We start from the raw sequence: 25723 nt of genomic DNA on the forward strand, positions 1-25723 counted from the left end.
AAGTGGGATTAACATGTCTTGATTTTAATTTTTAGTAATGAGCTCCATCAAATAGTCTGTAATGTCGAAGTGGAACAAAAATTCAAACGTTAGTAAAAAATATATATGAAACTTAAAACACTAATATATCTTGATTATGTAAGTATTCAACCCCCTGAGTCAATACATGTTAGAATCACCTTTGACAGCGATAACAGCTGTGAGTCTTTCTAGGTCAATTATTTGCACATCTGAATTGTACAATACGTTATAATTGTACAATTCTTCAAGCTCTTTCGAGTTGGTTGTTGATCATTGCTACAAAGACATTTTCAAGTCTTGCCATAGATTTTCAAGCCGATTTAAGTCAAAACTGTAACTAGGCCACTCAAGAACATTCAATGTTGTCTCCGTGAGCAACTCCAGTGTACAGTCGTGGCCAAAAGTTTTGAGAATGTCACAAATATTAATTTCCACAAAGTTTGCTGCTTCAGTGTCTTTAGATATGTTTTGTCAGATGTTACTATGGAATACTGAAGTATAATTCCAAGCATTTCATAAGTGTCAAAGGCTTTTATTGACAATTACATGAAGTTGGTCTTTTTCAAGACCTCTGCAATCTGCCCTGGCAAGCTGCCAATTAACTTCTGGGCCACATCCTGACAGATGGCAGCCCATTCTTGCATAATCAATGCATGGAGTTTGTCAGAATTTGTGTGTTTTTGCTTGTCCACCCGCCTCTTGAGGATTGACCACAAGTTCTCAATGGGATTAAGGTCTGGGGAGTTTCCTGGCCATGGACCCAAAATATCGATGTTTTGTTTCCCAAGCCAATTAGTTATCACTTTTGCCTTAGGACAAGGTGCTCCATCATGCTGGAGGCATAGTTCGTCACCAAACTGTTCCTGGATGGTTGGGAGAAGTTGCTCTCGGAGGATGTGTTAGTACCATTCTTTATTCATGGCTGTGTTCTTAGGCAAAATTGTGAGTGAGCCCACTCCCTTGGCTGAGAAGCAACCCCACACATGAATGGTCTCAGGATGCTTTACTATTGGCATGACACAGGACTGATGGTAGCGCTCACATTGTCTTCTCCGGAGCAAGCTTTTTTCCAGATGCCCCAAACATTCAGAAAGGGGACTCATGAGAGAAAATGACTTTACCCCAGTCCTCAGCAGTCCAATCCCTGTACCTTTTGCAGAATATCAGTCTGTCCCTGATGTTTTCCTGGAGAGAAGTGGCTTCTTTGCTGCCCTTCTTGACACCAGGCCATCATCCAAAAGTCTTTGCCTCCCTGTGTGTGCAGATGCACTCACACCTGCCTGCTGCCATTCCTGAGCAAGCTTTGTAGTGGTGCTGCCTTGATCCTAGCAGATGAATCAACTTTAGGAGATGTCCTGGCAAATGCTGGACTTTCTTGGGTGCCCTGAAGCCTTCTTCACAACAATTGATCCGCTCTTCTTAAAGTTCTTGATGATTCGATAAATGGTTGATTTAGGTGCAATCTTACTGGCAGCAATATCCTTGCCTGTGAAGCCCTTTTTGTGCAAAGCAATGATGACGGCACATGTTTCCTTGCAGGTAACCATGTTTGACAGAGGAAGAACAATGATTCCAAGCACCACCCTCCTTTTGAAGCTTCCAGTCTGTTATTCGAACTCAATCAGCATGACAGAGTGATCTCCAGTCTTGTCCTCGTCAACACTCACACCTGTGTTAACGAGAGAATCACTGACATGATGTCAGCTGGTCCTTTTGTTGCAGGGCTGAAATTCAGTGGAAATGTTTTTTGGGTGGATACAGCTCATTTGCATGGCAAAGGTGGACTCTTCATAACATTCTGGAGTATATGCAGATTGCCATCATACAAACTGAGGCAGCAGACTTTGTGAAAATTAATATTTGTGTCATTCTCAAAACTTTTGGCCACGACTGAACAGTATATTTGGCCTGGTGTTCAAGGTGATTGTGTGTTGGAAAGCAGACAACCAGATTTTCCTCTAGGATTGTGCCTATTCTTAGTACTATTCTGTTTCTTTCTATCATAAAAAGGAGCTCCCTAGTCCTTGCAAATGACAAGCATACCCATAACATTATGCAGCCACAACCACACTTGAAAGTATGAAGCGTGATATGTGTTGGATTTGCCCCAAACATTACGCTTTGTATTGACGACATAAAGTTACATTTCTTTGCCACATTTTTTGCAGTTTTACTTTAGTTCCTTATTGCAAACTGGATGCATGATTGGAATATTTGTATTCCGTACAGGCTTCCTTCTTTACACTCTGTCAATTAGGTTAGTTTTGTGCAGTAACTACAGTGTTGTTGATCCATCCTCAGTTTTCTCCTAGCACAGCTATTAAACTCTGTAATTGTTTTGAAGTGACCATTGGCCTCATGGTGAAATCCCTGAGTGGTTTCCTACCTCTTCAGCAACTGAGTTAGGCAGGAAGCCTGTATCTTTGTAGTGATTGTGTGTATTGATACACCATCCAAAGTGTAATCAATAAAGTTACCATGCTCAAAGGGATATTCAATGTGTGCTTTTTTTATTTACAGATAATTGTATGTGTTGGGTACAGAGATGAGGTAGTCATTCAAAACTCATGTTAAACACTATTATTGCACACAGGGTGAGCCCATGCAATTTATGTGACTTGTTAAGCATATTTTTAATCCTGAGCTTAACAAGGGGGTTGAATATTGACTCAAAACATTTAGCTTTCATTTTTTATTCATTTGTAAAAAAAAAAAATTAAAAAAATGTAAAACATTATTCCACGTTGACGTTATGGGGTATTGTGTGTAGGCCAGTGACACAAAATCTAAATTTAATCCACTTTAAATTCAGGCTGTAACACAACAAAATGTGCAAAAAGTCAAGGGGTGTGAATGGTTTCTGAAGGCACTGTATGTTAATCAGCCCTCTGACACAATTTAAAATGTATTTCTCCAAGGCTAAAAGTAAGCAATAGAAAAGTGTCTGCTATATGGCATATGTTGTGGAATTATAAATCAATACATAATAATTTAATAAACAATACTTAGTGGAATTAGAATTATGCATCCATATAAAAGGCATCCTTAAGGGATCGTTCACCCAAATTACAAAATGACAATGTCGTAGTTCATAGACTTCTTAAAGATGCGCTATGCAGAAATGGCTCTGCCATTTCCTGGTTTCAAAAATTCTAATAGTTTGCCTAATTTCAGTTTATGTGACAAAACAAGCAAGTATCGTGTAGAGAATCATTATACCATCTAAACCGCTGTTAAATATATTTTCCATAACCAAAAGAATATTGTATTGTCAGTGAAAGATTTAAAAAGGAAACTTAAGAACATGAAGCATAGAAATAGCACACATAGAACATATCTTTATTTTACCCCAATTTCATGGTATCCAATTGGTAGTTACAGTCTTGTCTCATCACTGCAAATCCCATACAGACTTGAGAGAGGCATGGGTCCTCTGAAACACAACCCAACCAAGCTGCACTGCTTCTTGACACAATGCTCACTTAACCTGGAAGCCAGCTGCACCAATTTGTCGGAGGAAACACCATACACCTAGCGACCATGTCAGCATGCACTGTGCCCAGCCCACCACAGGAGTCGCTAGTGCACAATGGGACATCCCTGCCGGGCAAACCCACCCCTAACCCAGACGATGCTGGGTCAATTGTGCGCCACCACATGGGTCTCCCAGTCACGGCCAGCTGTGACAGAGCCTGGACTCAAACCCAGAATCTCTAGTGGCACAGCTGGCTCTGTGATGCCTTAGACCACTGCGCCACTCGGGAGGCCCCCACATAGAACATATCTACCGTTTCTTAGACTTGCTTTCAATGATAATGACAGATCAATAACACACATTTCCATGTGAGTTTGGTCAGGTCTACCAAAAAGTTACATATTGCAGCTTTACGGGTAAGGTCATTTTTGGTGAACTATCACTTGAATTGGAACAAAATACCCTAAATGGAAAAAAATTGCATTTTAACTACTCTAGACAAGCTACAAAACATGCTGCATATAAGTAATGTATATAATTATAATTATTTGATTTAAAACTAAATTTGCATAAAATTTCAATTCTAAATGCATTAACTCAGTAACTTTAATTTGCACAATTATAATACAATTCAAGGATGGAATTCCATTCCAAGGATGTTTTCTTTTCTAATTGAAAATAAATTCTAACGCAGACAGTCTAAATTCCAATTAAATTCAAATTCAATTCCAAGGATGGATTTCTTCTTCAATTCCAATTCAATTAATATTCAGACTGTCTAAATTCCGATTCAATTCCAAAGGAGGTTCATGATCAATTCCAATTCAGACAGTCTACATTCCAATTCAAATCCAATTCCATTTCAGGGATAATTGTCTTTTACAATTCCTATTCAATTCTCCACCTCCTGCTTGAATACCAGAATGGAATTTGGCATTTGAAATTAAATTGGAATTGACCCCAACCCTGATATCTACATTGTAAAGACTATGTAGACAACTAAAATATGGACCCACATATTCCATCTTGAAAAACTGGCACTTCAAAATAGTGTAATAATATGACAGTTACTTGCATGAAAACAACTCAAGATGTCAAACAGACCAGACTGATTTCAATTTGAGAGAAATGCAATCTATGTCAGTCTTCCAACATTCAGTCAAGAAAAATTCTGCCTACTTCCTTCCGCATACTTATGAAAGTTCAAATACGCCTGACCTTCTGAAATTGGTTTTCCCTCTGCTCACTCCTTCCCTTTCTCATTGGAAAGTATTGAGAGAGATATTTCACAAGTGATTTGCTTCTCTCTGTAATAGTGTCTGCAGTCATTGGTTGTCATCTCAGCAGGAATTTCAGCTGCCAGGAGCCAACTTTCTGAACACCAATAGGGAGAAAATAACTACTCTACTGGCCTTCCTGGTGGAATTAGAGGCTAACCAAGTTCTTCTAGCCTGGCTCCTGAGTCATACATCAGACTATAGTTAGTTAATGGTCAACCCTAGTTGGAGAGATAAAACACACAAGAACTGGCACGATCCAGAATGGCTCATAGGAGAAGATCTCCTGTTTCTGTAGCATGAGGCAGCTTGATGTACAAGTACACCCCCTGGACAAGACGCTAGTCTATCGCAGGGCCTTAACCCCAATCTCTCTCCTTAATGCTGAGTGCCAAGCAGAGACGCATCGGGTCCCATTTTATGACTCTGGTATGACTCGGCTGGAGATGGAACTCCCATCCTTCCAATCTCAGAGCAGACACTCTAAACACACTCTACCGGGGAAACGGTGTATTAGTGTGGGGAATGTTTTCCTGGCACACGTTAGGTCCCTTGATACAAATTGAGCAACGTTTGAACCCCACACCTTGTAGAATCCATGCCTCGAAGAATTCAGGCTGTTGTGTAGGAAAAGGGGGGTCCGATCCAATACTAGATGGGTGTACCTAATAAACTTGCCACTCTCTGCAACTCTGCCCTCTTTTAATCTGATATCAATAGGATGTATCACTCAGGAAAACTTGACAACACAGACATACGTAATCTGACATGTCTATGGAAAGTACATGATGGGTGTACCTAATAAACTGACCACTCTGCAATTCTGCCCTCTTTTAATCTGATATCAATGCTATGTATCACTGAGGAAAACTTGACAACACAGACATACGTAATCTGACATGTCTATGGAAAGTACATGATTTTCACATTGATGGTATCTGACATTTAGATAAAGACAAAAAAATTATTTGCTTAAGCCTGATGTAGAGAAATAACGAACATGATTGACATTGACAAATGAGGAGATGATACTATTGTTAGTAGAGGTACTCTTTCAGTACTTACTGTGAACGCAAGCAGCATTGGAAGACAATGGTTAGTTATATAGTTTCTTCAGTGGATCGAGTGGATCCCAACAATAACAGAAATGGAACTCACCTTTGATACCTGTGTAATCCTTTTTCACGTATCGATAGAATAATAACAGGTTATTGGACGTCAATTATGTCTAGTTTTCTCTCTAATAACACTGAACAAACACCACAACTCATGAAGGGTTGGGTGTGTGGAGTTGGACTGTATCTGACTCAACAACTGTTACTTTAGTTTCCTGGTCTATGCGGAAGTTCAGGTCTAGACCTGTCAGTGCATTCCATCCAGAGCAGAGCTGAAAACTTTTACAACACTGAGCTCTGGGCAGTGCCAAAGTTCGCATATCCACTTGCTTAACTGTAAAGTAATGGTGAGTATGTACATTACTGATAGGTGTGATTTAGCATTAAAAGTTAGAGAATAGTCTCTTTTATTTTTCGTGTAGTGCAGATCTAAATTTGAAAACAATGCGTGTCAATGAGACACTTGAGGTTCATTAAAGTTGATACTGGGAAAGGAGTGTCTGGAGAGGGAAATAGAAAGAGAGAAGGTAGAAGCATTGTTGAGGTGTTTAGGTTCAGAAATAATTTTGTCCTTTGAAAGTGATTAACAGATGAGTGGGTGTATGCTATGACATGTAAACCTTAGGGTTTATAATGGGGAGTTGCCTTTGGCTCAATTTGACCAGAATTCTATATTACATGGTGCCAATGGAGCCAAATGATGTAGAACACATTTAAAGTAACTGTCCAGTGCTTCCAAATGTCTTTTAAATATGACCTGTAATTAATTACAATATGAGTAAAATACTTTAACTTCCACAAAAATCTTATTTAAATATGCTGAAAAAGCAGATTTTCTTTGTCGCAATTGTGTGGGCATACCCCAACAAATATTAATGCGAGTAGACCACTGATTGGCCAGTTTAGCCAATGAGGCAGGATGACATCGTTCTCTATGAGGAAATAGCAAGCACTTTTTAAACCTCTTAAGGATCTGCCCCTTTTTTTAAAATTTTTGCCTAAAATGACATACCCAAATCTAACTGCCTGTAGCTCAGGCCCTGAAGCAAGGATATGCATATTCTTGGTACCATTTGAAAGGAAACACTTTGAAGTTTGTGGAAATGTGAAAGGGATGTAGGAGAATAAAACACAATAGATCTATATAACACAAAGAAAAAACAACTGTTCTTTTGTATTTTTTTTGTACCATTTTCTTTGAAATGCAAGAGAAAGGCCATAATGTATTATTCCAGCCCAGGTGCAATTTAGATTTTGGCCACAGTGGCAGCAGTGTATGTGCAAAGTGCAAAGTTTTAAATTGATCCAATAAACCATTGTTCAAAATTTTGTATCAAGACTGCCCAAATGTGCCTAATTTGTTTATTAATAACTTTTCCTGTTCAAAATTGTGCACTCTCCTAAAACAATAGCATGGTATTATTTCACTGTAATAGCTACTGTAAATTGGACAGTACAATTATATTAACAAGATTTTAAGCTTTCTAACAATATCAGATATGTCTATGTCCTGGGAAAGTTTCTTGTTACTTACAACCTCATGCTAATCGCATTAGCCTACGTTAGCTCAACCGTCCCGTGGAAGGGACACCGATCGCAAAACAGAAATAGATCTCTGTTTGAGATATCAGTTTGAGTTTTTTTAAGTGTTTTTTTTTATCCAATGGATGCTTTAGCCACAAATACAAGTATAAGATGAGTCAACATTATTTGGCCACGAGTTAACAGACTATTCACTTTTAAAAGTGAGATTGTCATTGGACAGGTTTATTCTAAAAACATTAATGAAAATAAAAATGCGAAAGAAAAAGACGTTACTGAAAGGGAGCACAAAAACTCTGAACTCTGAAAGATGACTAAACATACTAATATACCAACAACTATTTTTGTTTTCTTAAGCTGTTTGAATATTGGTGTATATATACAGTGTATTGTGGTGTGAGTTCAGATTTGTGCAGGGTAAAGTCAGGGACCGGTACTGTAAAAGCTATGAATATACTCACGGCCATTATCTAGTAAAGCAGACACGCAGACATTTATATTTATCCAAATATATAATTGATGAAGGTTATATTAAGATTCAAAATATCTTTGTCAAGTAAGCCTGGCCAAGAAGACAGAACACATTAGTTACAAAATAAAATCTTGACCCATCATGACTTATGTGCCAGATATTATCAGTGATCATAAAAAAGCGAGACTTCCTTTGAGTAACTGTAGTTAAAAGCAAGATGGTTAGGATTCATTTCTGGCCAGTCACATTAAACTGCTATAAAATGATGAAAAACCTCATAGGGAATCTTAGTACATTTTCAACGTGAACTGGATTTAGGGTATTTCCCTTAATGAGCCTAACTAAAAGGGAACTGACCCCCATCCCCACCTTGGCAACCAACAGTGGAAAGAACTTCACTAAAAGTGGAAAAATAGCAGCCAGCTTCCCATATTTTCTGTCCATTATTCAGCCATTACTAGCACTGGAGCTGTAATGTTTGAACCTATTTTCTCTTGGGGGCCTTTGGCTCCAATGGGAAACACAGACCACCCTCTCTCTCTCTGTGGCGAGAGGCTGTCAACATGTTGTGTGGTTGAACTCCATAGGGGGAAACAAAATAGCTCTGAATGAGTCTAGAGCCTTTCATCAGATGTGATGTATTAAATAAACACTTGGGGAAAGCATGTGCTCCACCCACTCTTATTTCCTATCCCAGGGGTTGAAGAACAGATGGTAGCCATAGGCTGCCTTTGCTGCCCCTATTAACTCTATATGATAGCGTAAAGGTTAACAGTCATATTTTGGAGAGCTCTATCAGGGCCAGCTCTAGCCTTTTGGGGGCCCAAAGCAAGATTTCCTGCAATTCTACCCATTTTGGTGACATGGCTAATTGATTGACGGTGTGACTGACATAACAACAGAAATATTGTTGATGCACAACCACACTACCGACTTCCAGTAAGTTTACTAAAGTCCATAAAGACAGTTGTTGTTTTTTTGTGGTTTTTTTTGTGTGGTCGGGACCCCCCTAGCGGCATGGGGCCCTAATCGACCTCTTATGTTACTTATTCCTGAGCCCTATCCAAATAAATTCACTGAATGAAAGATCACCATTGTTGAGTTAAGAAGCTATGTTTATTGTGCCTTTCCTTTCCTGTCCGTTCACCTTTCATTGACTGGGTGGAGGTGGTCAGCGGAGAGGGTAAATAAAAACTGTGTTGTCACCCTCGCCGGTATATGGTTGATGTCAGCTATCCATCAGATTTCAGCTCCATCCCTAAACCCTACGATGAGGGAGCTATGTTCCTGCTATAGCATCCCCATACCATGTGTTTTAAAGCTGGAATCCATAGCTTTGAAACTGCCACATCAGTTTACACAATATCAAAACAACAAAAATACTTTTTACATTGTTTTTTCCTCCAATGCACACAGTGGTGTCATGCACCCCAAAAATCTGAGGGGGCACAAAGTATGTGAGGATAGCTGGGGGGGGGGGGGGGAAGCTAGAGAATGTAGACTTTTTCAAACAGCTGAAACGGATATTTCCTGCAATCTACAGCCATAATCATTATGCTTAATTTCATGTAAAAAAATATGCATGTTTTTCTGTATACCTAAGCATGCCTTTTAGGTATATATTTTTTTACATAATGTTGAATACTCATTTCCTTGGAACAAATTCAAGAATAAATGCCCCTGGGGTGGCTGGCGTTGTTTCACCTATTGCTTTAAGGATCTATTTAAAAGCACTTGACAATAGCAGGCTTTCCGCACCATTGACTCTGTTTATCCATAGCTGACTAATAGGAAGACGTTTGAGATAACGCTTCTGAGATGTAAGAAGATGAAACAACAACTTAACTTCTGACCATTGCCTGTGCAGCTTCAACAGCAAACTTAAACACACATTCAATGGAGGCAGTATTTGATACAGTGAAATGGCAGTTTGAATAGAAAAATGGACGTTGACAAAGCTCTCTTTGACAAAGATCAGTCTTGCCTTCAGTACAGGAAAGCGGTTGTGAAAATCCATGCCAGGTTTCAAATAACTGCAAAAGGCCAGATGGTAAGGTGTGAGGGTTGTGGCGTACATGAAAGGCAAGGTAAGATGGCATACTTTAAAACCATTATTATTATGTCTCCGGCGTGTTATTTCTCTTAAGCTATGTGCTAGTCCACACCTCACATTGGCTTTCCAAGTAATGCCCTTCCAAACCAAAGTGCTGTGTGATAATCGTAAAAGCAGTTCGAAAACCCTGAAACATTCATTGAAATACAATAAAGTGTCTGTAAAAATGTAATTCAACACAAAGACCCAGGTCAGTGTTTTATCAAGTTATGCATACACAAATATGTTTTCCAGGTGTACAGTAGCGCCCTCTACTGCGTGGTAACATTAGCTTTCCTTTGGTCTCATATTAATTGCTACTGAACTTGGTGGGTGGTGTGAGGGTAGGCAATGCCACCAACCTTGAACCTTTCTTAAGACTGATAAGTCTGAACACTTAAAATGTTTACAGGAGTACATTTATTGGGGAGCAGCAGGAGCAGAAGTTTAAAAGTGTCAGGGCAGAAACATTGAGGGTTTTGATCACTTTGCTCTATTGACTGACTATTTTTTCCTTTCATCGTGTTGTGGCAAAATAACTCAACTCAGCAAAAAAAGAAACGTCCTCTCACTGTCAACTGCTTTTATTTTCAGCAAACTTAACATGTGTAAATATTTGTATGAACATAACAAGATTCAACAACTGAGACATAAACTGAACAAGTTCCACAGACATGTGAATAACAGAAATTGAAGAATGTGTCCCTGAACAAAGGGAGGGGGGGTCAAAATCAAAAGTAACAGTTCGTATCTGGTGTAACAGTCCGTACCAGCTGCATTAAGTACAGCAGTGCAGCTCCTCCACATGGACTGCACCAGAGTTGCCAGTTCTTTATTTATTTACCTAGGCAAGTCAGTTAAAAACAAATTCTAATTTGCAATGACAGCCTAGGAACCTAGGCAGGGTAGCCTAGGTTAACTGCCTGTTCAGGGGCAAAATGACAGATTTGCACCTTGGGGATTTGAACTTGCACCCTTCTGGGTAGGAGTCCAACGCTCTAACCACTAGGCTACCCTGCCGCCCCACAAACCTCTTGCTGTGAGGTGTCACTCCACTCTTCCACCAAGAAACCTGCAAGTTCCAGGACATTTTGGGGGGGAATGGCCCTTGCCCTTACCCTCTGATCCAACAGGTCCCAGACGTGCTCAATGGGATTGAGGTCTGGGCTCTTCGCTGGCCATGGCAGAACACTGACATTCCTGTCTTGCTGGAAACCACACACAGAACCAGCAGTATGGCAGGTGGCATTGTCATGCTGGAGGGTCATGTCAGGATGAGCCTGCAGGAAGGGTACCACATGAGGGAAGAGGAGTCTTCCCTGTAACACACAGCATTGAGAATGCCTGCAATGGCAACAAGCTCAGTCCAATGTTGCTGTGACACACCGCCCCAAACCATGATGGACCCACCACCTCCAAATCGATCCTGCTCCAGAGTACAGGCTTCGGTGTAACGCTCATTCCTTCGACGATAAACGCAAATCCAACCATCACCCCTGGTGAGACAAAACCGCAACTCGTCAGTGAAGAGCACATTTTGCTAGTCCTGTCTGGTACAGCGACGGTGGATTTGTGCCCATAGGAGACGTTGTTGCCGGTGAAGTCTGGTGAGGACCTGCCTTACAACAGGCCTACAAGCCCTCAGTCCAGGCTCTCTCAGCCTATTGCGGACAGTCTGAGCACTGATGGAGGGATTGTGTGTTTCCGGTGCAACTCAGGCAGTTGTTGTTGCCAGCGTATACCTGTCCTGCAGGTATGATGTTCGGATGTACCGATACTGTGCAGGTGTTGTTACACGTGGTCTGCCACTGCGAGGACGATCAACTGTCCGTTCTGTCTCCCTGTAGCTCTGACTTAGGCGTCTCACAGTACGGACATTACAATTTAATGCCCTGGCCACATCTACAGTCCTCATGCCTCCTTGCAGCATGCCTAAGGCATGTTCACACAGATGAGCAGGGACCCTGGGCATCTTTCTTTTGGTGTTTTTCAGAGTCAGTAGAAAGACCTCTTTAGTGTCCTAAGTTTTCATAACTGTGACCTTAATTGCCTACCGTCTGTAAGCTGTTAGTGTCTTAACGACCGTTCCACAGGTGCATGTTCATTAATTGTTTATGTTTCATTGAACAAGCATGGGAGACAGTGTTTAAACCCTTTACAATGAAGATCTGTGAAGTTATTTGGACTTTTACTAATTATCTTTGAAAGACAGGGTCCTGAAAAGGGGGCGTTTCTTTTTTTGCTGAGTTTATGTGGAAAATAGCTATTCTAACAAGATTTCATTAGCAATCAAAAGAGCAAACAACACTCAAATAATATATATTTATAGCTGTGTGTACTGTATGTCTTTATTAGGGTGCTCCCGAGTGGCGCAGTGGTCTAAGGCAAGAGGCATCACTGGTTCAAATCCAGGCTGTATCACACCCGGATGTGATTGGGTGGCGCACAATTGGCCCAGCGTCGTCCGGGATTGGCCTTTGTTGTAAATAAGAATTTGTTCTTAACTGACTTGCCTAGTTAAGTAAAGGTTATGTAAAAATTATTGATAGGCAGTACTACAAAATGTCTCAAATATTCCCTCAAATCAGATATTAATGACTACATGATATGCAAGCCAGTCCCAAGAGTTGTAGTCTAATTAACTAATGAGATTGGGAGAAAGTCCAATATTAATGTTTCACATTCCTGACTTTCACCTAAGGTCTCCTCAACAAAAGATAGACATTTCCTGACTACCCTAGTCACCACCCTAGACATGGTGAGTTTGACGTGACAGACATTGGAAGGGCAACAGCTGTCTCAACAATAAAGATGTCCAGAGCAAAAACCTACTGACACCTCGGACAACACTGTTGATGACAAGGTCATCAGAGAGTTCATTCAGGACAAATGAGACATGCCAGTCAATAAAGGGTAAGCTGTTCTAGAAATACTTTCAGCTTCTATGGAACTGTGCAATAAGAGTTAGTAGCCTTGGCTATAAATTGATGTTGGTAAAGGCTCAGACATTTAATTTCCTCTTCGTTATGTATTTGCATAATAGCTAGTACATTATTTTTAACAAAATCAATGTTGGCCGGTAAGTCTTGTCTCATGGCACACCAGTGACTCCTGTGGCGGGCCGGCCGCAGTGCATGGTTGCCAGGTGCACGGTGTTTCCTCCAATACATTGGTGCGGCTGGCTTTCGGGTTGGATGAGCGCTGTGTTAAGAAGCAGTACGGGTTGTGTTTCGGGGGACACATGACCTTCGTCTCTCCTGAGCCCGTTGTAGCGATGAGACAAGATAGTCTAACAATTACTAACAATTGGATACCATGAAATTAGGGAGAAAATGGGGTAAAATTAAATTTAAAAAGTGACATCAAAGGATAATCAAAAATGATGGTTCAATGTGGAACCATACTGACCCAAAAAACTCTTGAGTTCTTTGCAGTTAAAACATCAATCGAATATTTTGGGGGGTGTTTTTTTCACAGCTCTTTTTGTGCAACTCTGAGTGAGAGTGTCATTCCATTTTATCTACTCGCTTGAGGATGATTAATTAAGTCAGTAGTTCTTTAGTCTTTCCTCATTCTTTCCAGTCTTTCCTTTCCTCGACCCAGTCGTTCCAAAGCTACACATGATTCAACTTGTTGATAAACACAATAATAAAATCAATGAAATTTGAACAACATAATATGACTATTAAACCAGAAAAAAAACACCCTGTAACACAGGGTTCTACAAATTGAGAGATTGAGATTGAGATTGAGAAAGCTTCTTTATAGAACCATTCTCCTTAAAGGTTCTATCAAGAACCATAAAAAAGGGTTTTCTATAGCCCCAAAAATGGATGTAACCATAGCGGAACCCTTTTTTTTGGTGCTATAGAAAATATTTTTTTATGGTTCTTTATAGAACCTTACAAGTTCCATTTAGAACCTCTTCATGTTCTTAGAAGTAATGGTTCAGCCACACTGGCGGAACCTTTCCAGTTGAAAAGGTTCCTTGAGGAACCCCTCTGAACAGGATCTTCGAAGAACCCCTGTGTAAAGGTTAAAACCAGAATCTTTTTGTGATGGGAGGGGTTCAATTGTGAAAGTTTTTAATAATATATTGTACAGGTGGCAGCCTATCAGATTGGAGGCGTGGCTTTCAGATGGTTATTTCTGGTCAGCTGTCAGCGTAAATGTCATTCCTGTTCATCATCTTAAGTATGTATACTGCAAATTAAAAAGTTCCTTCAATATTTATGCATAGTGCCCTCTGTTTATTATCAATGCATGGTCGCGTGTACAGAAGTTTAATAATAACAGTTTTCACCAAAACTGTCAAAATACTCATCAACAAATGAAGAACTAATGCAGACAAAATATCTGCACTACATTGTGAGAAAAAACAATATATACAGCTGAAGTTGGAAGTTTACATACACTTAGGTTGGAGCCATTAAAACTTGTTTTTCAACCACTCCACAAATTTCTTGTGAACAAACTATAGTTTTTGGAAGTCGGTTAGGACATCTACTTTGTGCATGACACAAGTCATTTTTCCAACAATTGTTTACAGACAATTCACTGTATCACAATTCCAGTGGGTCAGATGTTTACATACATTAAGTTGTCTGCACCTTTGAACAGCTTGGAGAATTCCAGAAAATTATGTCATGGCTTTAGAAGTTTCTGATGGGCTAATTGACATCATTTACATTCAACTATGTAAAGAAAAAAGTATTTAATAAGGATATTTCATTCATTCAGATCTAGGATGTGTTATTTTAGTGTTCCATTTATTTTTTTGAGCAGTGTATATCCACAGTAAAACGAGTCCTATATTGACATAACCTGAAAGGACGCTCAGCAATGAAGAAGCCACTGCTCCAAGACCGTAATTAAAAGAAGGAAAAAGGGGGAGGCTTGCAAGCCGAAGAACACCATCCCAACCGTGAAGCACGGGGGTGGCAGCATCATGTTGTGTGGGTGCTTTGCTGCAGGAGGGACTGGTGCACTTCACAAAATAGATGGCATCATGAGGCAGGAAAATTATGTGGATATATTGAAGCAACTTCTCAAGACATCAGTCAGGAGGTTAAAGCTTGGTCGCAAATAGGTCTTCCAAATTGACAATGACCCCAAGCATACTTCCAAAGTTGTAGCAAAATGGCTTAAGGACAACAAGGTCAAGGTATTGGAGTGGCCATCACAAAGCCCTGACCTCAATTCTATAGAAAAATTGTGGGCAGAACTGGAAAAGCGTGTGAAAGCAAGGAGGCCTACAAACTTGACTCAGTTACACCAGCTCTGTCAGGATGAATGGGCCAAAACTCACCCAACTTATTGTGGGAAGCTTGTGGGAGGCTATCGGAAACGTTTGACCCAACTTAAACAATTTAAAGGCAATGCTACCAAATACTAATTGAGTGTATGTAAACTTCTGACCCACTGAGAATGTGATGAAAGAAATAAAAGCTGAAAGAAACCATTCTCTCTACTATTATTATGAAATTTCACATTCTTAAAACAAAGTGGTGATCCTAACTGACCTAAGACAGGGAATTTTTATTAGGATTAAATGTCAGGAATTGTGAAAAAAATGAGTTTAAAAGTATTTTGCTAAGGTGTATGTAAACTTCCGACTTCAGCTGTACATATTACCTCAATTACCTTGACGAACCGGTGCCCCGCACATTGACTCTATACCGGTACCCCTGGTATATAGCCTCACAATTGTTATTTTACTGCTGCTGTTAAATGATTTGTTACTTTTATTTTACATTTTTTCCCTATCTATTTTTTAGTTAATTAACATGTTTTTCTTAAGGGCTTATAAGTAAGCGTTTCACTGTAATGTCTACACCTGTTGTATTCGGCGCATGTGACAAATACCATTTGGATAGGTTTCAAATGTATCAAGAAATAATCATACTTATATGCCTAGCAATCAACAAATGTACGTTGTTTAAAGCACACGTCTACAAGCCCCAGTCACCAATGACAGCTCCAAAAAGCTGGTGAACAACATGTGAACGAGAAACTTGTAGAATCATGACTCTGTGAAGATTTCAGTCCATCGTTGGCCGTTAGGGGGTCCTGTGTGTTCTAAGGATTACTGACTCAAATTAACAAAATTAGTCATAGGATTCATTATTTTAAATGAACAAGACAAAAAAAATCTAGGTCCATTTGAAGAGCACTACTTCTCATTGATAAAATAATACAACTGAACAGATTAACAGCAATGATTTTGACTCTAACAGGTTGCCAAAAACAAATATATATCTTAAAGCCACGCCCCTACTAAGCCACACCTAAACTCCAGGGTTCCGCCAATAACCCATTGCTACATTGAACCATTAAAAGGTTCCTCAAAAACCCCTCAACTAACCAAAGGTGCAAACATGAACCATTGACTAGCAATGGTTCCTTGAGGACCTCCATGGGTTCCTTGAGGATCTCCAGGTTTCCTCGAGTCACCACTAATTCTCACTTAGGCTGATCCAGAGAGACTCATCCATGCTTTTATTACAAGCAGGCTTGACTACTGTAATGCTCTCCTAGCTGGTCTACCCACGAAAGCCATTAGTCAACTGCAAAACATACAGAATGCTGCAGCACGGGTACTGACCAAGACCAGAAGGAGAGCACATATTACACCGGTTTTAATGTCTCTGCACTGGCTGCCTGAGTTTTAGAATGATGCTTCTATTGGTTTTTAAATCAATCCATGATTGTGCTCCCCAATACATGTCAGACATGCTTTTAAGTTATGTACCCAGTAGGTCCCTCAGGTCTTCTGGCACTGGCCTTTTAACTATCCCAAAGTCAAGGACCAAGAGGCATGGAGAGACAGGCTTTAGTTACTATGCCCCTGGAATAGCCTTCTAGAGAACCTGAGGGGGGCAGAAACTGTGGACATATTTAAAAGAGATCTTGAAACACACATTTTTAGCTTTGTTTTTCCTTCATTCAGTTTGCGTTATTATTTTTGTTTTATATCCATTTGTTTGTTGTGTAGTAAATATTTCAGTTTTTATTGTCAAAGTTTTTTGTTGTTGTTTTTCTTTCTGTAAAGCACATTGCTTGCATTCCATGTCTGAAATGTGCTATATAATGAAGCTGGATTTGATTTGAAGAGTGTAAAGTACCAGAAACGATTCTGCTATTCTTACAAGCCCAATAACCCGTATTTGGCACTATATAGAACCATTTGTTTTTAGTGTGTCCCGATAGGAAGGAAGAATAGGAAGGGGAAGGGTTAATTTGCGGCTCTGGAAACCTGATGCTAATTAAGTCTTTGGAATGTCACATACTAGCATTCTATTCCAGAAGCCTTCAGAGTGGGTCAGACATGGAGTGAGGGGAGCGATGCACGTTTCAAATTGTTTTCTTATCTTATTGACGACATTCAAAAAGGGCATCCACACCAAATACCAGAGCCACAGGTAATGTTCCCTATTGTTTTGTCTGTTGGAGTTTACTTTGTCATATTTGGATTTCAGGTAGCCTACTTTAACTGTTATAGTTAAACAAGAAAATACACACGGGGGAATCCAGACTAAACCAAATCTAATTTAATCAAATAAGGATATCTATCCAAAATGTGACATTTTTGCGCACTGGTGTGCTGAAATTTAAATCGTTTTCATTTTCTCCAGGGAGATAAACAAATGCAAAATGGCATTGTCCAGAACAGTGCTGTTGTTATTGGTGTACTCGTTATCACTACATGACACAGTAAGAGGTGTCGCAGAGATATGCCGGGGGACTCACTGCCACGGTGGCGAGACTGGGGATCCCAGACCGTGCGTCGGAGCCCAATGCCTGGGGGGTAGATCATCCAGACCACCGCGGCAATATAATCCAACAACACAGGGCAGATCGGGACAGGCAGTCCCCAGCCAGCACCATGTGTACCACAGCTCTCAGTCAAGAGGAGACACAACAGACACGTATGTTGTTCAACCACAGCGCGGTAGGCACATTGACAGCGTTAGAGAAAGCGCAAGGATGCAAACGTCTGAAGTTTTCGGTTCAGGGTGTACTGGAGCGGATTGCGTTACTCCTCAGAAACAACTCCACGCTTTTAACGACACCAGAGACTGCAAAGGAATCGAATGTAAATTACCACTAAGGATACGGCCAAAGCCCCGTCCAAAAGATTGTGTGGGAGAGGGCTGTCTGGCTGATGATGCCGCAGCTTCCAGCCAGCCTTTCCCTGTCCATATGCCGGACAGAGCTGCTCAGTTTCTGGGAGAATTTCCAGAGTTTGGATATCCTGCATCTGAACTTGGCAGTGCGCCTTTGGGAGTGCAGCTCACATGTGACATTAAACCAGGTTAGTATATACCCACACATCAATTGTAAAATGAAATATATTATTAAAAGTGTTATAATGCCTTAAAATACTACACAGTAACAGAAAACTGTACATTATGGTCATTTGGGGTATTATAAACAGTCAAATACTCTAAAACATTTTACTGCATCATACTGTACATTATGGTGCATTGTGGGAAAATATTTTGGGCATAGCAAAACATTGAGGTATTTCGTATGGTACTGTCATTCCACCCCACAGAATATAATACCATACCATATCTTTGGTGCGCTAATAACCGTTTGACCACTAGTGGGTGCATGGTATTGTTGTTTTTGGTTCATTAACATATTTTGAGGGTTGGGCTTGTAGTAGGCTATATTTGTAGCACCCTTGAGTGAGAATGCTGTACTCTGTGGTTATAGTGCCCCATCAATTTGGATGGGCAGCAACTATTAAACCTTTACCATGTCCTTTTGGTCTGTTTTGTAGTGATGGGAGTACAAAGCTTCCTGACGCATTGAGATTTTCCATCCAATTGTGTTGAAAATCAGTTCATCATTCAAGGCTTTGATCAACACAGTATACACTAGTGGCACCTGCTGGTCAAAATAATTTAGAGCTGCCAAATTACTATAGACGATGTCCCATAGCTTGAGCGTAGTGTAGCCTTTATCTTCTGCCAAATAAATACCAAACCAATTAGGTGGTTGTTCAGCAAAGCTTCAGACATCATTGATCACATGCTTCTGATGAAGTGATACAGTCATCGGCACACTGCTTCGCGATTTCAATGCATGCCTCGGAGCTCCAGCATTCAACGTAACATCACTACTGTTTTGCCCTGTAGTCGATGCCAGTTTGGAAGCCTTTGGTAAGACCTCTAGAAGTGCAAGTGATATAAATACCCAAATATGAATTAATGTACTATAATGTGTAAACACTTTACCTAGCAGCCAACATGCTTTTTACAGTATAATACAGTACATTGTTTGGTATTGTACTTCGTGTAATTACACAGTACTTGCTTTGATGCCGTATTTATATTACATTAGGTGTACTGTAATATGAAATACAGAGTTTTACTTGCCACGAGCTGCCTGTAATCTACTGTCAAATCCACAGTAACACCTTTACAGTGTAGGCTGTCTATTGAGAAGAATGTAATTGACAGACAAGGGAAGATACATAGTGTGTAAAAGGGGTTCCAACTCGTGCCAGATTGAACTCCGTGGATGTGTGCGTAATTTGGAACCCCTTTACACAATGCGTATGCAAAATAAGCAAAGTAGTCTCATTCCAGAACAAGTGGTTTTCATCGCGATTATTTGCCTCGTAGGCTACATAGATTTTTGTTTAGAAATGACATGGAAATCACATAATATTCCTATAATTACTTTACATTTATTTGGGATTAATTTGACACGCAACATTAGGCATCATTGCTACCATCTTCTTGTGTTTGAGACCCAAGATTATACATGCATTGACTGCAGTCCAATTGAACTAGAAAAATGTTTGGCAGTCAAGAAAACTTCATGCTTTGATGTCTATAAAAAGCCTGCCTAGGAAACTTCCATTACTTGATGCTGGACTTTTAGATTTTGTGCCAAAGTAGTTTAACAATTTTTTTTAAAAGTATTTAATCTCAAAAAGTGATGTACTGTATGATCATAATTTCACAGTATATTTAACTTAGCATTAACCACAATTTCAGTAATGATTTGCTGAACTGTTTTGAAGTCTAATCATCTTAGAGCACAGGAGCACATTATAAGTACTTGATTCCAGTTTAATAGCTAGCTATACATAGTCCCACATCCTATCTCTGACTACTCCACACGTTAAACCCTGCCCTATTCCATCTCACAGGGGAGAATGAGGTGCCTTCAGAGGATGCCCTCATCTTACACCTCCAACTGGCTAAGGGGCAGGAGAAGCTGGTAGAGGCCCTTCAGGCTCAGCAGACGATCATCCGCGACCTGCAGCAAAAGCTAGCCGAACAGCAGGGGGCGCTGTTGGCCCAGCAGCGGGAGATCCTGGAGCAGCAGCGCCGCATGTACGAGCAGATGGACGTGGTCAAGGCACAGTATGGCCTGCTCTCTGACACTGTCAAACAAGTGTCCTTTCAAGGCCTCCAAGGGGAGCTCCAGAGCTACTTCGAGAGCCACCTGGCAGGCCTCCAGAGCCAGGCTCGGAGCCACCTGCAGAAGTCCTATGCCGTTCGCAAGGACATGCACATGGATGTAGATGCTAAGTTGATGGATGTGGTCGGGGAAGCCCACCTTCCGCACCCCCTGCTGGGGTGTGGCAACCCGTGTGGACCGGAGGATTACTGTGACTTCCAGAGGGAGCCGCCGCAGTGTGAGAAGTGTACCATGTGCCCACCGGGTTTCTTCCTGGTCTCCCAGTGCTCTCCCAATGCAGACAGAATATGCCAGGACAGAGACGAATGCCTTGAATTACCAAACCTATGTGGACAGGGAGTGAAGTGCCTCAACACTCCAGGTAAGGCTTATAACATTTCTAATTTGTAATTATACATGATATCCATCCTGGTTCCAGAAGTCCTTTTACTGAATAGTCAACTAAGAGTATCAAGCAATTTGGCACATGCTCATATCTCTGATCTCCTTCTCCCAACTCTTTGTCGTTGTTTGATGCTGAGCAGGAGGGTTCAGGTGCCTGGGCATGTCGGAAAGGGAGGCTGCTGCTGGAGTATGTGGCCATGACTACTTCTACAACCAGGAGCTTCCGGAGTGCCAGGCTTGTTCTGACTGCAATGGAGAACCCATTGCAATCCCCTGTACAGCCACCAGTGATTCTGTCTGTGGACCCTTCACAGACAACCTGATGTCCCAGTCCTGGGGTGCCACCGTGACCTTGCCCCCAGCCATGGCCCCTGGCAGCCACATCTTCCCTGGCCTCCAGCTCAATGTCCAGAGCAAAGAAGCCAGCGACTTGCTGTCCAACCACGCCGGCCGGCTATCCTTCCAGCAGCACGGCTTGATGTGGCTGGACCATAACTTTGCCCTAAAGCACAATTGCAGGAACTTCCTCCAGGTGGGCATGCGGCTCAACAGCAGTCAAGAGGAGGAGGGCCACGACCTCAGTGGGGTCCGCATTGAGCAGCCAGACGGGAAGTACTTCCAGGGAGTTAGTGTTAGTGGCATCGCAGAGGTCGAGCCCAACCACATGCTGACTCTGTTCCTGAAGAGTCCCAACCAGCATTGCAACCAGAGCAAGGACCTTCATGTCTACGAACTCAACGGGCCTTCCTTCAGCATGCTCTGGCTGTCCCACGATACTGGAGCCGTGGCCATGACCGCACAGATGTCAATGTCAGCCCACTACCAGACCAACTACCGTCCAACCTTCCGCATCACCTCCGTCTCTGACCCTTACATGGTGGGGTTGACCCACGACAGCCGCGGGGTGCGCTTCACAGAGAGTGGCGTGGTTAAATTTGTCCTACAGCAAGCGCTGTACTCCATGGGCCACACCTGCATCCGAGAGGGCTTCTCTCTGGTGGCCTACGCCAACCGCAACGGGACCAACCAGGAATTGATGCAGGCATTCAAGTCGGGCGTCAACTACAGGGACACATCCATCACCCTTTCTGGGGCTGTCAGGGTGGATAGTGGGCACTCGCTTAGTTTCGAGATCCTATCCCCATCCCAGTGTAATATCCGCTACTTTGGAGACAGTACTGGGATCAGTATACTGAGCCTTATCTGGATCCCCTCAGCTGTCTCCTCTGCCCTGACTGCCACAGTGTCCAGGACAGGCCTTCCCTCTGGAGTCGTCCGCAACAAAGCCCTCCTCTTCCAGCAGGTCAGCCCAGAATCAGACCAAGTGCGCCTGGCCCATTCTGGGGAACCCAACGCCCAAAAGAACTTTGTCTTCTGGGGGGATGGGACAGCTAACGTGGCCCTCAACCTGAAGCTGATCCATTCGTGTAACGTGGTGAAGCTCACTCTGCACCGGCAGGGGGGCAGCGGGGAGGGTGGACAGGCTACACCCGTGGCCCAGCAGATTTCTGGGCACATGCCTGAGGGCAGCGAGTGGGCCAACGTGGGCCTGAGGGCCTCCTTCCAGGTCCAAAATGGTACAGCCATCTATGTGACACTGGACTGCGTACGTGGTCGTGTTAACCAGATCACCCACAAGGGAGGCACTAACATATCCATCCTCTGGGTGGCGTTGTGATCCAAAACGAGGACCTTTTTTGTTGTTGACTCTGTCACATTTTGTCAACACGTTTTAGAAACAAACATGGTTTCGCACAATTTCAAATTACAGAGCAAATTTGGAACCTCACTTAACGTCACAGGTGCTTCCAAGGTAGAGGAACATTTTTGAAATGGAAGGTTGTGTTTTGTCTAATGTTAACATTTTTGTTATGTTAATGTTGTTTGTATCTTATGACTGATACTTTGTTGATTCATTGATTTCTTTTGGATGACAAGTACTGATGTTGCTCGAAGTACTTCGGCTGGTTGAGCAGTGACCAATTATTTTGTATGAAGTAAGCTGAATGATGTGTGTGTGTTTATAATGTTTGTTATGCTTTTTATTATAATATATCTTATTCCATCAATTTCCTGCACATGAATATGAAATGTTGCCTTTCAATGCGTGTGTATTAGAGTATTTTGATAAAAGAGCATTTAAATATTTCAAAATGTATTATATTTAACTTTAACCAAGCTGTTATTTTTATTTCATATTTTCAATAACTTATTCTGAATGTTATGTCACTTAAAATAATAGTAGAGTAACATTGGGAAAAAATGTATCGATATACTATTGGAAACAATACCTTACTTCATAAACAGAATTGTACTTCAATCTCTTTTGATAAAACAATCACAGTTGTGTCAATACTGTGCTTCTAGGATACATGTATGTCAAACAATAGAATTATGTTACAAATATTTATGTGACCATGGAACTACAGTATAAGTGTAGTATTCATTACATATACTTATGTAAATGGTGTAGGGAAAGTTTATCCTCAGATTATTATCATTTTTACATTTGATAATTCACACAAATCAGGTTTTATGTAGCAACAATCTGTTAACTGCATAATGTATGTTGTGATTTAGCCTCAATACTCTTGGCCCTGTGGAAGTGCTGCCTCTGCATAGCATTCTTAATTGCCTTTGTGCATGTTCTGTCCCCCAAACAATTAGACACAATGAAGTGTTTCAGAGATTTGGCAGCAAAGCGGTCGGTCACTGAAATACTTCTGCTTTATTTTCACTACGCTATGCAATGCTTGGTGATTTGTTTGACTTCACATGTATTGTAGAACAACAATGAGTGTATTCTTGTTTTTTTCAAAGCCAAATAAAAATTCACACATTTTGTAAGAGGTTGATTCTCCCTCTTGCTTTAAAAAAAAATAATATGTACCAAAAAGTCATGAGGGGGTCAGCATCTAGGTGTGATTTTTGGGATGAATTGAGATTGATTGAGATGTCATTCATGTAGAAAATGTATGTCCTGATATAGAGGCTTTGATAAAAATTTGAATGACGGCACACAGTCTCACCTCCACCATGTGACTGCATCACATGATATGATTCTTCAGTCTTTTCAACCATGACAGCTTTAAAACTGACCCCACCATCCTGACAACCATCATACATGAAATACCCAGTATTTTCCACAGCTTAAATAAACTTAACAGCCAGACATTACTCATGTCATGGAGTCCCAAACATATTGAACCTATTTGAAATCAACTTTTTAAGCAAGCTAGGTGTCCAAATTGCAGAAAGAAATCATACAGTTGTACTAATTATTGTTCTTGAATCATTTTAGAATCAATCCATCACATTTAACACACAGGTAAACTATCCCTCTCCAGACATGACTAATAGCGGCTGAATCGGAACGAAAACTGATTGTGAGAAATAATCGAATGTCTCTGTCTGCAGTCTGAATTGGAAACAGGTGTGTGAGATGGAGCGACGCTCCAGATTTCTCATGTTGTCGATCAAATGGGACCCACAGTGCATGAGGGGAAACATCAAAGGCAGCAGAGAGACAGAGCTGTGTGTGAGAGAGAGAGAGAGAGGGAAAACGGGAAGAGAGAAGATGTCTGTGTGCATCTGCGTGTATGTGGGTGTTTACGTGTACGTACGTTGTGCACGTGTCTAGAGCAAAACAATAGTGTGCATTATAAACTATGGACCGTTAAGACAGAAGTATTCCAACTGAATGTTCACTTTTTAATGTGAACTGTGTGTTTCTTCTACAATTCGCCTACTTATTAACACTCAAATGTTTGACGCAAATCATGTGTGTGTGTGTGACAGTCAGTGTTCATTTCATAAAAAGACAGTCCAGTATCATTTAAAAGATAGACCATTAAGGTGCTATGAAACCTGAATCACTGTAAACGTATCCAGTGGTGCTTGGAGAGACATCATTCACCCCCACAAAGCATACATGTGCAGTGAATTTATTTAACTTCTTATGGCTTAACCACTGATGTATATAAACCCTGGATTTCTGATGCAATGAATTTGCCAATGAGAGGCTTTGAAGGCATTTTTTTTTTGTTTTGCAGTGGGGACAGTAACATTAGTACTTTCACAAAATTATACTTTAAGGAAGTGTTTTATATATTTTTTTGCTCACATAATGCAATGTAAAAGTATGCATGAAGGTAGGTGTCTGTAATAGAATATATGTGGCAAAAACTCATGTAGATATTTACAATTGCATTTCTATAGCTTACAAAATATTTTTTACGAAGGTGGGGGAGTGTCAAGATGGAGGCCCGGTGGCTTCAAAACATTGCACCCTTTCTGTCATCTAGTATATATATATAAATAATTGAGCTTAAGTCCTTTCCTTTGCTTGCATGTTTTAAACCTTTAAAAAGGTTCAATGTAGCCATTTGTATCTTAATATCAAATCATTTCTGGGTAACAATGTACCTTACTATGATTGTTTTTAATTATAATGGTCAAAAATAAACAAAAATCGCTTCTTAGCAAAGAGTATTTCTCAAACAAGAATTTAGCTAGGACTGAATTTGAAAACTGAAAACTAGCTGTTATTGGCAGAGAGGTTTGGAACTCTTTTCTTATTGGACAATTAATGATGTCACCAGGCAGGCTAAAACATCCCACCAAAACAGGCTGAAATTTCAGGCCGTCTTTTCAAACAGCTCTTACACTAAAAGGCCATTATCAAAATGTTCAGAATTTCAGAGTATTATTCCAAACTCATAGTGTGAATATATATATATATATATAACACAGGACAATAACATTTTGGACTGCAGTGGGCCTTTAAGACTTGAGGTCACACTGACAAACAACCAACTCCATCCTCATCTTTTTTTCCACAACAGTCCTATCTTCTGAATGAGTACTAAACTGGATGCTATTTGATTGCAATGCATTCACTTG

At 40.8% G+C, this 25723-nt stretch overlaps 2 protein-coding genes across 4 annotated transcripts in view; one reads left to right on the forward strand and one right to left on the reverse strand.

Annotated features, from left to right (window-relative positions):
- apbb1ip (amyloid beta precursor protein binding family B member 1 interacting protein) overlaps positions 1–6347 on the reverse strand; it is a 30347-nt gene extending 24000 nt beyond the window's left edge. Inside the window, exon 1 of one of the 3 annotated variants that reach the window (XM_021562785.3) lies at positions 5932–6347. The gene's annotated coding sequence lies outside the window, so the exon portion shown is untranslated. The remainder of the gene's footprint in view (positions 1–5931) is intronic. The other 2 variants (XM_090199673.1, XM_036944112.2) reach the window with 2 other exon arrangements.
- Positions 6348–17109: 10762 nt separating this feature from the next.
- Positions 17110–23668, forward strand: nell3 (NELL (neural EGFL like) family member 3). Its single transcript, XM_021562786.3, has 4 exons — positions 17110–17415; positions 17629–18308; positions 20163–20798; positions 20962–23668. The coding sequence occupies exons 1-4, from the start codon at positions 17273–17275 to the stop codon at positions 22497–22499; spliced, it is 2997 nt and encodes a 998-aa protein (XP_021418461.3). The 5' UTR covers positions 17110–17272; the 3' UTR covers positions 22500–23668.
- The last annotated feature ends 2055 nt before the right edge of the window (positions 23669–25723 follow it).

Source organism: Oncorhynchus mykiss, chromosome 15, assembly GCF_057628025.1.
Source record: "Oncorhynchus mykiss isolate SJ-2025 chromosome 15, ASM5762802v1, whole genome shotgun sequence".
In the NCBI taxonomy this organism is placed as follows: Eukaryota; Metazoa; Chordata; class Actinopteri; order Salmoniformes; family Salmonidae; genus Oncorhynchus; species Oncorhynchus mykiss.

What these genes read in the sequence shown, in the direction of transcription:
- nell3 (XM_021562786.3), top strand. Translation starts at nt 17,273, where the DNA reads ATGTCACATACTAGCATTCTATTCCAGAAGCCTTCAGAGTGGGTCAGA. An exon ending in ACCAAATACCAGAGCCACAG is followed by an intron (nt 17,416 to 17,628) that starts GTAATGTTCCCT and finishes CATTTTCTCCAG; the next exon opens with GGAGATAAACAAATGCAAAA. An exon ending in CACATGTGACATTAAACCAG is followed by an intron (nt 18,309 to 20,162) that starts GTTAGTATATAC and finishes TCCATCTCACAG; the next exon opens with GGGAGAATGAGGTGCCTTCA.